We start from the raw sequence: 14838 nt of genomic DNA on the forward strand, positions 1-14838 counted from the left end.
TTTGTGTGAGGTAGTCCCTATGAAGTACATCGACAAGGCAGATGGATTACGCGACTTATTAGTTTGCTTAGTGATAATGGCTCCGTAGTTGGCTCTTTTTAATATATTCCCGTTCTTATTACCTCTTATGTGTTTTTGCTTTTGGTATCGAACTTTATGTCAAATGTCTATCTTTTGTGGTCGTATGAACGCACCAAGCTTGATCCTGCCTTATAAACTGATGTTGATCTTGTACTCCATTGTGTTTTACTTTTATCACAATTGAATGTTTCTTTACTTTATTATTATCCTGTATAAATGCAAATGCTATACCTCGGTTGCTACTGACATAGTGTTACTTGCTTCGGCAAAACACTTGGACCGGCACCCTCGCGCCAGGGCGCGATCCCGATCTAGTACACTATGGAGATGCAAGGTTCCTCTCACCTTGCAGCACGGCGTAAATCCCTGGCAACTGCCCGTGGAGCCCTAAGCCTCTCGTATCCCTATCCTCCGCACTCAAGCGAGGTATAGACGTTAAGCAACAAGGAGGTGAGAGTTCTCGTGGGCCTTTAGGTCTCTTCAGCCCATGTGTTTATTACTCCACTTATCCCTCAGTACCATTTTATTCGGCCCATTAAACCACTCCGGCAAGACAAGGACGCTGGGGAAGCGGCGCGGCACCCACGGTGCTCCTCCGGCGAACGGCGGCGATGGACGGGAGCGACGCCGACCCCGGGACGGGAAGCGGCGGCGGGGGGTTCGAGTGGGATGCGGATTCCCAGCTCTACTACCACGCCAGGTTCCCCTTCCTACCCCCTACGGTCTAGGTTTCTTCTTCCAAAGCTCGAGCAGTTGCGGCTGCTCGAATCCATTCTGGTATCCAGTTTTTTCCCAGGCGGGAGCGTTGATGAGTGATAGAATCATTTGTTCGAGAACGGGCTGGTAGTTAGTAGCAAATTTAGGGACATCAGGGTTCAGGGGTTAGCATTGCTGCCCCGGTGCAGATTACTTGCGATTATTTACATTTTTGGGTTAAATATCTGTTGCTGTTGTGAATTTCACTTGAATACGTACTTCTATCTGTTTGTGATGCAATAGAGGGGTTGAATCTCTCCTGTCTTGGGACAGGAAGGCTTTTTTTTATGGTGCATCGTCACAACTAATTAGCAGTAAGAGAGCACATACGGTTAGTTATGTTAGTGCATCTCTAACCGATCCCTTATAATCGGTTAGAGGAGGATAAACTCACGTTTTCTCCTCTAAAGTGCACCTAACCGAACCCTTATAACTGTTAGTGGAGTATATTTTTTACTCCGTGGTGGCCGTGACCTTTAAACATACTCGGCCGCTCACCCGCGGAGTAAAAATTCCCCACACCTCTCCTCCTCTTCCATTCCGCCGCTGCCCAAGCCCCGCCGGCGTGCCCCCATCCACTCCGGCGCCACCCCGCCGCCAAAAATGGCCGGATTCGGCCATTTTAAGTGAAGAAATCTGTGAGTCTAGCTGTGTTGATTTTGTGTAAACACTGGACAGTGGTCTGCTAATTATATGATGTGTACTCTTAAGTTTGAGATATCATGATAATCACCCGGGTGACCTTTTTGACTGTGCAAATACTTCATTCTTATATCTGTTCATTGTGTTATACAGAGTTTGGATGATTTTATATGTCACACTCACTTCATTCTTCAACCGTGAATCAGTAGGTGCAGAATACTGGGCACAAATAGCTTGTAATTTGCTTGATAGTTCATTTTTTTTTTGTATCGACCTAACTTATTCTTTGGATACAGTTCATGTTATAGAAATATAAGGCTTCCTCTGTCCAAAACTCTACTGTACTCCTCTGTTCAGCATATTTTCCAACCTTTTCGTTTTGGTTATTACCATTGTTATATTTTAAACTTTTCTTCTGATGTTTACTTACATTTTCAGTACTGGGTTTTACCATGACCCTGTCGCTGGCTGGTACTACAGCAGCACAGATGGTCAGTACTACATCTATGAGAATGGAGATTACGTGTTATGGACTTCAGATGTGGTACTTACAAGTTCATCTGGTTCCTCAAAATTTCTCAACGTATCATTGTCTTGTGTGATCTTACACCCATGTCCATATTCAAACAGGGCAAGGAACCCAATGTACAGAGTCCATGTGATGAAGCTAGCCAAAGTTTCCTGGAATCCTCTTGTAAGTCTCATTAGTTGATAATGCTGCAACTTTTGAGGGCATATTTGTTCGGCATCTATATCTATCTTGGAATTAATTGTTGAAATACAAACATGCGATCTTTAGCTTCAGAACAGTAACACCAGCCATATCTGAAAGGGAAACCTGTAGTACAGTGTTGTAGTTTTGTTTTTCTTGTATAGAAAGGGTCCAGGCTATCTTTTTGGGAAACAAATCATGAGAAATAGAAGTCTTTGTAACAGTTGGTATTGGAAAGATAATGCGATATTTTTTTTACATTTAATAGCAGGGCCGGAACCGGATATTCCACATCAACCGCCATCAGAATGGTTCTTGCATAAATAATCACTCTCTCTTATCTGATAAACATCTTTTTTAGACACCTGATTCTTTTGCGCTTGATTCTGTTATTCTTTTACAGGCTGGAGGAAACACTAATTAACATGTATTTATCAGGATACTCTAATATAGAGGTCAGCACTGAAAATTTACTACGAGAATCACAGATAAGTGGTTAGTAACTTGAATTATTGCTGTTTTCCCCTACCTTCTTGTATTGTGAGATGCTGAAAGTCTGCACTGGCAATTCTAATAAATTTATTATGGTCACCAGAGGAAGGCAAAAGTGATGAAGTTGAGAATAAACTCAGTAACGTGGCTTCAGATAATGCGTCAGACTCTCTGAATGATGCTACATTACAGCAAATAGAAGATAAAATGGAAATCGAGAACTTCACAGCTGTGCATGAATCTGTAAGGGAAGGTGAGGGACCATCATATTACTATCTTCATTTTATTTACTGAAATGCTGAGCACTGACACATATGAGGGATTATCTGGTGTGTTGTCTCTGTGATGTGTGCGTCTTACTGATATTTTGCTTTGCATATTGTTTCCCCAGAAGAAGAGAAATGGCTTTCTCAGTATGGTCAAGTAGAGAGAGTAAATGATGAGCTGCCATTGTTTCCGAGCGTTGATCTTTGGGACTGGCATATGGTCACAGAACCTGATAGCAAAGGTCAGCCCATGACTAGGCTTGTGGGACGTTTAACTAGGGGTTCTAGTAAGCTTCATCCTTCCCTGCCTGCTCGTGGTGGCCTTCTAAGAACCGCTCCTGTGCGTGAAGTTCATCTTGATCTTGTACGTGTTTCATCAGGTAAGACTGGATACTTGGATAGGGTAGAAAGATAGGAATGTGCACCGCTCTTTTGGTACCAAGGCATAGATGGTTTTCCTTCCTAATATACTCTCTCCGTCCTCAAATAAGTGGACATATAGAAATTTTAAGACAGATTATGGAGTGGAGTAGAAAATGCATTGGGAAGGTGCAAGCCACTATCTCTGTCCTCTTTAATTCCCCACCTCCACTGAGCTAAGTGCATGTAGAAAATGAGGAGACCATGTGTTGAGTGTTATTGGGCTTGATTCCCATGTGATGAGGGAGAAACATTTTTTCTACTTTAAAGTGCATTGGGAAGATAGAAGTACACTCTTTTGTGGACAAATTTCGAATGCTAAACATACACTTATTTGAGGACGGAGGGAGTAAGTAAGTTTCTTTTGCTGAAACTTGAATATAATACGATGGAATTTTCTATATCAGGTACCATTATTAAAGCTTACAATAAGACAGAATACTGAATACTGTGAAGAAAAATTTCCGCTGTTCTTTGGTTAACAATTATTTGGCCTAAAACTCCATGTAATACTTATACTAGTACTCATGTATCAGGGAAGCTCTACAGGCTAAGGAACCCAAGCAGAAAATACCTGGCCTCTTTATCAGCGTATGACTCTTCGAATCCAACAAAAGATTGGGCTTTTCCTGACCTATATGCCAACCCTAATAACAATTCAGATAAGCAGTCTACTGCATGTTGTCTGTCTGATGTTGCTCATGAATCTTCTACCGGGGAAGGTGTTTCAGCTGCTAGTGGCAAGGTAAGTTAATGTTTAACTGATTCCTCTTGTTGCTGAAATATTGTCTAACCTGTTTGTTTCCCAACAATTTATTGAGACTCAAACCCATTTGTAGATCTATGTGCCAATTATTGTCTAGCACCCTTTTCAGGGACATTAAGTTGGTTTTGACAGTGTTGAACTTTGTGCTATTTTCAGCTTATTAGTGAATTTTGAATTTTGCAACCTATTTGTTTGTCATCTCATGCCACATTGGAGATTATATGATTGGAAGCAATTGTAAAAAACATAGAAGAAATCTTAAAGGCTAGAGGAAGCATCAATGCTTCCTTTGTCTAGTGAGTACTACTAGGTAACAATTTGAATGGCCAACGTTAAACTCTAGAGGTTTGATACTTATATAGACAGAGACTTATTAATTATTTTATGCCAACAATGCTTTCCATTGAATTATAATTTTATTGACAGTAGTATTATGGCTTATGTACACTATTTAGCCTGATTCTCGGTGTTTTAAACAATGTGTATGCATGGTTGAAAAGTTAAATAAAGTACTGTATCATATTGCTATATCAAAATACATTGACAATGCTATATTGCTCCATGTTCTAATCTTTCTTAAATTCATCATGTATAGAAGTTTGGAGTACCACCTCTGTTGAATTGTTTCCTTACACAGCCACGTTTTGTAAATAACAAAACTTAAAGCATCAGCACTGATGTTCTTGACAACAATATTCTGAGATTTTTGCAATATTTGTAGGAGCACAAGATAAATACTTATAGGGACAGGGCTGCTGAGAGAAGAAAGCTACACCGCGGCTTAGGGATAGGACCTGGGCAGAAGCAAAGTAACGGCATGAGTTCTGATGAATATGAAGAGGCAATCGAGGACATGGACTCCTTGGGAGCTGGACCAGTTGATATGAACTTATGTTCCAGCGGTTTGAAGTCTGCCAAGAGAATCATGGAGAACATGGGCTGGAAAGAAGTATGTGCCTATCTTATCTGTACTGTTGGACTTGGTATATGCCTTTGCATTCTAGGATGGAAAAAAATATACTAACAAGAACAACGAGAAAAAAATCCAACTCTATACGAACAAAAAATATTCTGTATATATAGTTTTTCGTAAACACTACTTCCCTCGTATCTCAGTGCCTGAGGACATCAGGGCAGACATATCTACGAAGTAACATATTTTCTACAGTTATTTCTCTTTTGTGTGCTAAAATCGTTTCTGAACCAACGGTGATAAGCGATTATTAAAATTAAGTATAATATTTGGTGAAGCATGTTTTTCATTGATCAGTTTTTTTAGCAAACACATAGCAAAATATTGATAACTAATCTATTTCTTACACCAAATATTCGACTTTCCTATTGATTTTGTTTTATCGTCAAACTTGTTTAGGGAGAGGCTCTTGGTAAAAGCAGACAGGGTATTGTAGAACCTATACAGCCTACTTTCAACAAACATGGTGCTGGTTTGGGTTGGAGTCAAACCCGCTGAGATGTTCTAATCTCTGAACCCCTGTACATGGTGATTCCAGCGCACATTGTTTTTACCTCCAGAGGTAAATTTTGCATCTAATAAGATAGTGAGAATGCACCAAATTTATATATTCATTAGTTTGCACAGCTTCTCTCACGCATCTTAAAAATTGGAACTTATTAACTCATACTGGGGAGCATATGTTGAACATAATTTGCTATCTGAGACATGGAAATTCACTGACTATTGTTTTTGGTTATATCTTGAAAGTGTAAGTAGTAACTTCTCAAACTTTGGCATGGTTGATTGAGGTGTAACTTCTTCTATGCAGGATAGGTGTAACAGATTCATGATCATCGCGGCAGTCCTGACTGTTCCAAGGACATTGTATTACTAATGCAGTAAAGGTTCTGTTTCCGACTTATGTTTAATTTTATCCTGTACTGCATGTAGGAAACCTATTGTGTAGCTGAAATTGTCTGGATTAAAATCCTTAAGGATGGCTTTACCTGTCGTTTTAATATAATCTACATATTTTGTGCTTTTCCACCTGAGACCTGATAAAATGTGCAACGACCTGGAATTGCTCTTGTTAACACTATTTATTTCTCTATTTGCAATGTGATAAAATGCTTTTAAACCTGTGGATCTTTGATCATGCTTTTTTCTTAGGTGTAGTTTGTAGTAGATGCAATTATTTTCTACTTACGAGGCGCTAGGATACCATCATATCATAAACATATTTCTTTGGAAGTAGTGCTATGCTATGGATTTCAGCTTCATTATCTTATTTAATGTCATTTGACTGACAACTACCTCAGTTCTTCAAGAAATTGCATTCATTGGATCGATGTAGAACAGTAGCCGAGGTTCATAAAAATGCTAGAGCGGAACTCTTGGACGTGTCACTATGCTACGACGCAAGTGAAAGAGCACAATTGGGGTCTAATAGGATTGATTAGTCATCCTGGTCCTGCATTTCATGCTGTGTGAATTAGTACCTTGGATAAGCAAGTCTCTTGCATATGACAAAAGACGCTGAGATCATATGATCAAAGTGTACCGAAAAGTAAAGTTAGTCTTCCTTGGGAGTGATTAACAATCTAAATGTTTTGGGAGGAGGCTGGGGCTGCTCATTGTGCACAAGCAAGGTATATATGTACCGCATATGACAAAAGACCAATGAGATCACAGAGAGGAGGGAAGAGGGGTGGTTAGGACTTATTATATGTGTACTTTTGGCCTAATTGCTTTCTAGGGCGGAAAGAAACCAAAGGGCTCAATTCCACGACCCTGGAAACCCGGCACTGCGCCCAATATGGCTATGTAAAGAACAGTTCTTGGTGTGGCAGTCACTCTGATGTGGGTTCAACTGCCCAAGTGTGAGTTGACGCCAGAGCAACTCTGACGTGGGTTCGAACTACTATTTGAATTTACAGTGATTTACTAGTACTTTAGTGTGCATAATTCATCGTGATTGTCTGCATCTTTTGTTGCTAAGATTCATCATCATACCTTATGCGCGTTTCTTCGTCCTGCAGGCACCAGAGGATACTGTGGAAATTCGAATTTCAGCAGCGGTTACCATAGATTCACGGAGTTCTTACTCCTTTTGTGACTAATCTATTTCGATTTGTAAATATAACAAGAGGAAGCATTTGATGTGATGGTCAAAATATCTATCTGGTGTTAGTTGATTTGCTGGCCCCGACCCTTAGCTCATGAAACCGATTCACTCTTATGAAGCCGCGGTAAAGAGGATTGATCCATGTGAAGGACGAGGTGAAACCGAAGAACATGCGATAAACAAACACAAGGAAAACCAACACAACTTGGGAGATTTTTCATTGGAGTTGCAGACACTTGTTCTTCTGGACAGTTGAAGCCTTATGGTGAAGCTCTCCTCCATCAATCTACGAAGGCATTACCAGTTCCTATTAGGTAAAGCACACAAACGTAACTCTCTTACTCCTAGATAATTGTGACGCCCTCGATTCAATCGTACTCTAATCATACACGCAAATGTGTACGATCAAGATCAAGGACTCACGAGAAGATATCACAACACAACTCTAGACACAAATTAAAATAATACAAGCTTTATATTACAAGCCAGGGGCCTCGAGGGCTCGAATACATAAGCTAGATTACACAAGAGTCAGCGGAAGCAACAATATCTGAGTACACACATGAGTTAGACAAGTTTGCCTTAAGAAGGCTAGCACAAAAGTAGCAATGATCAAAAAGGCAAGGCCTCCTGCCTAGGAGCCTCCTAGTTGTCGACGGTCTCCACGTAGTAGCAGGCATCGGCGGTGGCATCTGGCTCCTGTGCTCCGACATCTGGTTGCATCAACCGGAAAGGAGAAGAAAGGGGCAAAAGGGGGAGCAAAGCAACCGTGAGTACTCATCCAAAGTACTCGCAAGCAAGGATCTACACTACATATGCAACATTATCAAAGGAAGGATGTATATGTGGACTGGGCTGCAGAAATGCTAGAATAGAGAGAAGGCCTAGTCCTATCGAAGACTAGCATTTTCTGGAAACCACCATCTTGCAGCAACAGGAGGAAGTAGAGTAGCATAAAGTAAAGTAGTAGTAGTGTTATCAACCTCGGCCAGAGATCCTTTCTCGACTCCCTGCGAGAAAGCAATCCTAGAGCCATACTATCCAGTTATCATCCAATATCCAAGTCTCATCTCAAGTATCCAGTTCTAGTTGTATCGATCGGGATACAACTCCAAGTGTCCGTTATCGTAGGACAGGCTATCGATAGATGTTTTCTTCCCTGCAGGGGTGCACCAACTTACCCACCATGCTCGATTAACTCCGGCCGGACACACTTTCCTGGGTCATGCCCGGCCTCGGCCAAACAATACGCCGCAACCCGACCTAGGCTTCATAGAGAGGTCAAGCACGCCGAACTAAACCTATGCCCCCAGGGTGATGGGGATCGTAGCAGAAATTTAAAATTTTCTACGCATCACCAAGATCCATCTATGGAGTGTACTAGCAACGAGAGGGAAGGAGTGCATCTTCATACCCTTGTAGATCGCGAGCGGAAGCGTTCAAGTGAACGGGGTTGATGGAGTCGTACTCGTCGTGATCCAAATCACCGATGACCGAGTGCCGAACGGACGGCACCTCCGCGTTCAACACACGTACGGAGCAGCGACGTCTCCTCCTTCTTGATCCAGCAAGGGGAAAGGAGAGGTTGACGGAGATCCAGCAGCACGACGGCGTGGTGGTGGAAGTAGCGGGAATCCCGGCAGGGCTTCGCCGAGCGCAAGCGGGAGGGAGAGGTGTTGCAGGGGGAGAGGGAGGCGCCAGGGGCTGTAGTGCTGCTGCCCTCCCTCCCCCCACTATTTATAGGGGTCCTGGGGGGGCGTCGGCCACCCTGGAGATCCCATCTGAGGGGGGGCGGCGGCCAAGGGGGTGGCTTGCCCCCCAAGGCAAGTGGGGCGCCCCCACCCCTAGGGTTTCCAACCCTAGGCGCAGGGGGAGGCCCAAGGGGGGGCGCCCCAGCCCACTAAGGGCTGGTTCCCTTCCCACTTCAGCCCATGGGGCCCTCCGGGATAGGTGGCCCCACCCGGTGGACCCCCGGGAACCTTCCGGTGGTCCCGGTACAATACCGATAACCCCCGAAACTTTCCCGGTGGCCGAAACTGGACTTCCTATATACAATTCTTCACCTCCGGACCATTCCGGAACTCCTCGTGACATCCGGGATCTCATCCGGGACTCCGAACAACTTTCGGGTTTCCGCATACTAATATCTCTACAACCCTAGCGTCACTGAACCTTAAGTGTGTAGACCCTACGGGTTCGGGAGACATGCAGACATGACCGAGACGCCTCTCCGGTCAATAACCAACAGCGGGATCTGGATACCCATGTTGGCTCCCACATGTTCCACGATGATCTCATCGGATGAACCACGATGTCGAGGATTCAATCAATCCCGTATACAATTCCCTTTGTCAATCGGTACGTTACTTGCCCGAGATTCGATCGTCGGTATCCCAATACCTTGTTCAATCTCGTTACCGGCAAGTCACTTTACTCGTACCGTAATGCATGATCCCGTGACTAACTCCTTAGTCACATTGAGCTCATTATGATGATGCATTACCGAGTGGGCCCAGAGATACCTCTCCGTCATACGGAGTGACAAATCCCAGTCTCGATCCGTGCCAACCCAACAGACACTTTCGGAGATACCCGTAGTGCACCTTTATAGTCACCCAGTTACGTTTTGACGTTTGGCACACCCAAAGCACTCCTACGGTATCCGGGAGTTGCACGATCTCATGGTCTAAGGAAATGATACTTGACATTGAAAAAGCTCTAGCAAACGAACTACACGATCTTTGTGCTATGCTTAGGATTGGGTCTTGTCCATCACATCATTCTCCTAATGATGTGATCCCGTTATCAATGACATCCAATGTCCATAGTCAGGAAACCATGACTATCCGTTGATCAACGAGCTAGTCAACTAGAGGCTCACTAGGGACATATTGTGGTCTATGTATTCACACATGTATTACGATTTCCGGATAATACAATTATAGCATGAACAATAGACAATTATCATGAACAAAGAAATATAATAATAACCATTTTATTATTGCCTCTAGGGCATATTTCCAACAGTCTCCCACTTGCACTAGAGTCAATAATCTAGTTACATTGTGATGAATCAACACCCATAGAGTTCTGGTGTTGATCATGTTTTGCTCTAGGGAGAGGTTTAGTCAACGGATCTGCTACATTCAGGTCCGTATGTACTTTACAAATATCTATGTCTCCATTTTGAACACTTTCACGAATGGAGTTGAAGCGACTCTTGATATGCCTGGTCTTCCTGTGAAACCTGGGCTCCTTGGCAAGGGCAGTAGCTCCAGTGTTGTCACAGAAGAGAGTCATCGGGCCCGACGCATTGGGAATCACCCCTAGGTCGGTAATGAACTCCTTCATCCAGATTGCTTCTTGCGCTGCCTCTGAGGCTGCCATGTACTCCGCTTCACATGTAGATCCCGCCACGACGCTTTACTTGCAACTGCACCAGCTTACTGCCCCTCCATTCAAAATATACACGTATCCGGTTTGTGACTTCGAGTCATCCAGATCTGTGTCGAAGCTAGCGTCGACGTAAGCCTTTACGACGAGCTCTTCGTCACCTCCATAAACGAGAAACATATCCTTAGTCCTCTTCAGGTACTTTAGGATATTCTTGACCGCTGTCCAGTGTTCCATGCCGGGATTACTTTGGTACCTTCCTACCAAACTTACGGCAAGGTTTACATCAGGTCTGGTACACAGCATGGCATACATAATAGACCCTATGGCCGAGGCATAGGGGATGACACTCATCTTTTCTCTATTTTCTGCCATGGTCGGGCATTGAGCCGTGCTCAATTGCACACCTTGCAATACAGGCAATAACCCCTTCTTGGACTGATCCATATTGAACTTCTTCAATATCTTGTCAAGGTACGTACTCTGTGAAAGACCAATGAGGCGTCTTGATCTATCTCTATAGATCTTGATGCCTAATATATAAGCAGCTTCTCCAAGGTCCTTCATTGAAAAACACTTATTCAAGTAGGCCTTTATACTTTCCAAGAATTCTATATCATTTCCCATCAATAGTATGTCATCCACATATAATAAGAGAAATGCTACAGAGCTCCCACTCACTTTCTTGTAAACACAGGCTTCTCCATAAGTCTGTGTAAACCCAAACGCTTTGATCATCTCATCAAATCGAATGTTCCAACTCCGAGATGCTTGCACCAGCCCATAGATGGAGCGCTGGAGCTTGCATACCTTGTTAGCATTCTTAGGATCGACAAAACCTTCCGGCTGCATCATATACAATTCTTCCTTAAGAAAGCCGTTAAGGAATGCCATTTTGACGTCCATTTGCCATATCTCATAATCATAGAATGCGGCAATTGCTAACATGATTCCGACGGACTTTAGCTTCGCCACGGGTGATAAAGTCTCATCGTAGTCAACCCCTTGAACTTGTCGATAACCCTTAGCGACAAGTCGAGCCTTATAGACGGTCACATTACCATCCGCGTCTGTCTTCTTCTTAAAGATCCATTTATTTTCTATGGCTCGCCGATCATCGGGCAAGTCAGTCAAAGTCCATACTTCGTTTTCATACATGGATCCTATCTCGGATTTCATGGCTTCTAGCCATTTGTCGGAATCCGGGCCCGCCATCGCTTCTTCATAGTTCGAAGGTTCACCGTTGTCCAACAACATGATTTCCAGGACAGGGTTGCCGTACCACTCTGGTGCGGAACGTGTCCTTGTGGACCTACGAAGTTCAGCAGTAACTTGATCCGAAGCTTCATGATCATCATCATTAACTTCCTCCCCAGTCGGTGTAGGCACCACAGGAACATCTTCCCGCGCTGCGCTACTTTCTGGTTCGGAAGGGGTGACTATCACCTCCTCAAGTTCCACTTTCCTCCCACTCAATTCTTTCGAGAGAAACTCTTTCTCCAGAAAGGACCCGTTCTTGGCAACAAAGATTTTGCCTTCGGATCTGAGGTAGAAGGTATACCCAATGGTTTCCTTAGGGTATCCTATGAAGACGCATTTTTCCGACTTGGGTTCGAGCTTTTCAGGTTGAAGTTTCTTGACATAAGCATCGCATCCCCAAACTTTTAGAAACGACAGCTTAGGTTTCTTCCCAAACCATAATTCATACGGTGTCGTTTCAACGGATTTCGACGGAGCCCTATTTAAAGTGAATGCGGCAGTCTCTAAAGCATAGCCCCAAAATGAGAGCGGTAGATCGGTAAGAGATATCATAGATCGCACCATATCCAATAGAGTGCGATTACGACGTTAGGACACACCATTTCGCTGAGGTGTTCCAGGCGGCGTGAGTTGTGAAACTATTCCACATTTCCTTAAGTGTGTACCAAATTCGTGACTTAAATATTCTCCTCCATGATCTGATCGTAGGAACTTTATTTTCCTGTCACGTTGATTCTCAACCTCACTCTGAAATTCCTTGAACTTTTCAAAGGTTTCAGACTTGTGTTTCATTAGGTAGACATACCCATATCTACTCAAGTCATCAGTGAGAGTGAGAACATAACGATATCCTCCGCGAGCCTCAACACTCATTGGACCGCACACATCGGTATGTATGATTTCCAATAAGTTGGTTGCTCGCTCCATTGTTCCGGTGAACGGAGTCTTGGTCATTTTGCCCATGAGGCATGGTTCGCATGTGTCAAATGATTCATAATCGAGAGACTCTAAAAGTCCATCAGCATGGAGCTTCTTCATGCGCTTGACACCAATGTGACCAAGGCGGCAGTGCCACAAGTATGTGGGACTATCGTTATCAACTTTACATCTTTTGGTATTCACACTATGAATATGTGTAACATCACGTTCGAGATTCATCAAGAATAAACCATTGACCAGCGGGGCATGACCATAAAACATATCTCTCATATAAATAGAACAACCATTATTCTCAGATTTAAATGAGTAGCCATCTCGAATTAAATGAGATCCTGATACAATGTTCATGCTCAAAGATGGCACTAAATAACAATTATTGAGGTTTAAAACTAATCCCGTTGGTAAATGTAGAGGTAGCGTGCCGACGGCGATCACATCGACCTTGGAACCATTCCCGGCGCGCATCGTCACCTCGTCCTTCGCCAGTCTCCGCTTATTCCGCAGCTCCTGTTTTGAGTTACAAATATGAGCAACCGCATCGGTATCAAATACCCAGGAGCTACTACGAGTACTGGTAAGGTACACATCAATTACATGTATATCACATATACCTTTGGTGTTGCCGGCCTTCTTGTCCGCTAAGTATTTGGGGCAGTTCCGCTTCCAGTGACCACTTCCCTTGCAATAAAAGCACTCAGTCTCAGGCTTGGGTCCATTCCTTGGCTTCTTCCCGGCAACTGGCTTACCGGGCGCGGCAACTCCCTTGCCGTCCTTCTTGAAGTTCTTCTTACCCTTGCCCTTCTTGAACTTAGTGGTTTTATTCACCATCAACACTTGATGTTCCTTTTTGATTTCCACCTCCGCTGATTTCAGCATTGAATATACCTCAGGAATGGTCTTTTCCATCCCCTACATATTGAAGTTCATCACAAAGCTCTTGTAGCTCGGTGGAAGCGACTAAAGGATTATGTCAATGACCGCGTCATCCGGGAGATTAACTCCCAGCTGAGACAAGCGGTTGTGTAACCCAGACATTCTGAGTATGTGCTCACTGACAGAACTATTTTCCTCCATTTTACAACTGAAGAACTTGTCGGAGACTTCATATCTCTCGACCCGGGCATGAGCTTGGAAAACCATTTTCAGCTCTTCGAACATCTCATATGCTCCGTGTTTCTCAAAACGCTTTTGGAGCCCCGGTTCTAAGCTGTAAAGCATGCCGCACTGAACGAGGGAGTAATCATCAGCACGTGATTGCCAAGCGTTCATAACGTCTTGGTTCTCTAGGATGGGTGCTTCACCTAGCGGTGCTTCTAGGACATAATCTTTCTTGGCAGCTATGAGGATGATCCTCAAGTTCCGGACCCAGTCCGTATAGTTGCTGCCATCATCTTTCAGCTTGGTTTTCTCTAGGAACGCGTTGAAGTTGAGGGCAACGTGGGCCATTTGATCTACAAGACATATTGTAAAGATTTTAGACTAAGTTCATGATAATTAAGTTCATCTAATCAAATTATTCAATGAGCTCCCACTCAGATAGACATCCCTCTAGTCATCTAAGTGAAACATGATCCGAGTTAACTAGGCCGTGTCCGATCATCACGTGAGACGGACTAGTCAAGATCGGTGAACATCTCCATGTTGATCGTATCTTCTATACGACTCATGCTCGACCTTTCGGTCTTCCGTGTTCTGAGGCCATGTCTGTACATGCTAGGCTCGTCAAGTCAACCTAAGTGTATTGCGTGTGTTCCGAGGCCATGTCTGTACATGCTAGGCTCGTCAACACCCGTTGTATGCGAACGTTAGAATCTATCACACCCGATCATCACGTGGTGCTTCGAAACAACGAACCTTCGCAACGGTGCACAGTTAGGGGGAACACTTTCTTGAAATTATTATAAGGGATCATCTTACTTACTACCGTCGTTCTAAGCAAATAAGATGTAAAACATGATAAACATCACATGCAATCAAATAGTGACATGATATGGCCAATATCATTTTGCTCCTTTGATCTCCATCTTCGGG

The 14838-nt window shown here is 43.6% G+C and overlaps 1 protein-coding gene across 8 annotated transcripts; it reads left to right on the forward strand.

Annotated features, from left to right (window-relative positions):
• Window positions 1-612: 612 nt before the first annotated feature.
• LOC109740059 (uncharacterized) lies at window positions 613-7285 on the forward strand. 8 transcript variants are annotated; one of them, XR_005771917.1, is made up of 12 exons: window positions 613-781; window positions 1918-2023; window positions 2110-2173; window positions 2460-2502; window positions 2595-2686; window positions 2787-2936; window positions 3075-3329; window positions 3906-4114; window positions 4857-5084; window positions 5508-5670; window positions 5920-5995; window positions 7130-7285. XR_005771917.1 is itself a non-coding variant. In XM_040403424.3 (11 exons), exons 1-10 carry the CDS (start codon window positions 693-695, stop codon window positions 5983-5985), a joined length of 1302 nt encoding a protein of 433 aa, XP_040259358.1. In that variant the 5' UTR covers window positions 613-692; the 3' UTR covers window positions 5986-5995; window positions 7130-7285. The 8 variants fall into 8 exon arrangements, 2 of the variants coding, with proteins under 2 accessions (XP_040259358.1, XP_073366089.1); XR_005771918.3 differs by having other exon boundaries at window positions 5925-5995; XR_005771921.3 differs by having other exon boundaries at window positions 3075-3191.
• Window positions 7286-14838: the final 7553 nt, after the last annotated feature.

This window comes from Aegilops tauschii, chromosome 3 (assembly GCF_002575655.3).
Source record: "Aegilops tauschii subsp. strangulata cultivar AL8/78 chromosome 3, Aet v6.0, whole genome shotgun sequence".
Classification (NCBI taxonomy): Eukaryota; Viridiplantae; Streptophyta; class Magnoliopsida; order Poales; family Poaceae; genus Aegilops; species Aegilops tauschii.

What these genes read in the sequence shown, in the direction of transcription:
- LOC109740059 (XM_040403424.3), top strand. Translation starts at nt 693, where the DNA reads ATGGACGGGAGCGACGCCGACCCCGGGACGGGAAGCGGCGGCGGGGGG. An exon ending in CATCAACCGCCATCAGAATG is followed by an intron (nt 2,503 to 2,594) that starts GTTCTTGCATAA and finishes ATTCTTTTACAG; the next exon opens with GCTGGAGGAAACACTAATTA. An exon ending in ACGAGAATCACAGATAAGTG is followed by an intron (nt 2,687 to 2,786) that starts GTTAGTAACTTG and finishes TATGGTCACCAG; the next exon opens with AGGAAGGCAAAAGTGATGAA.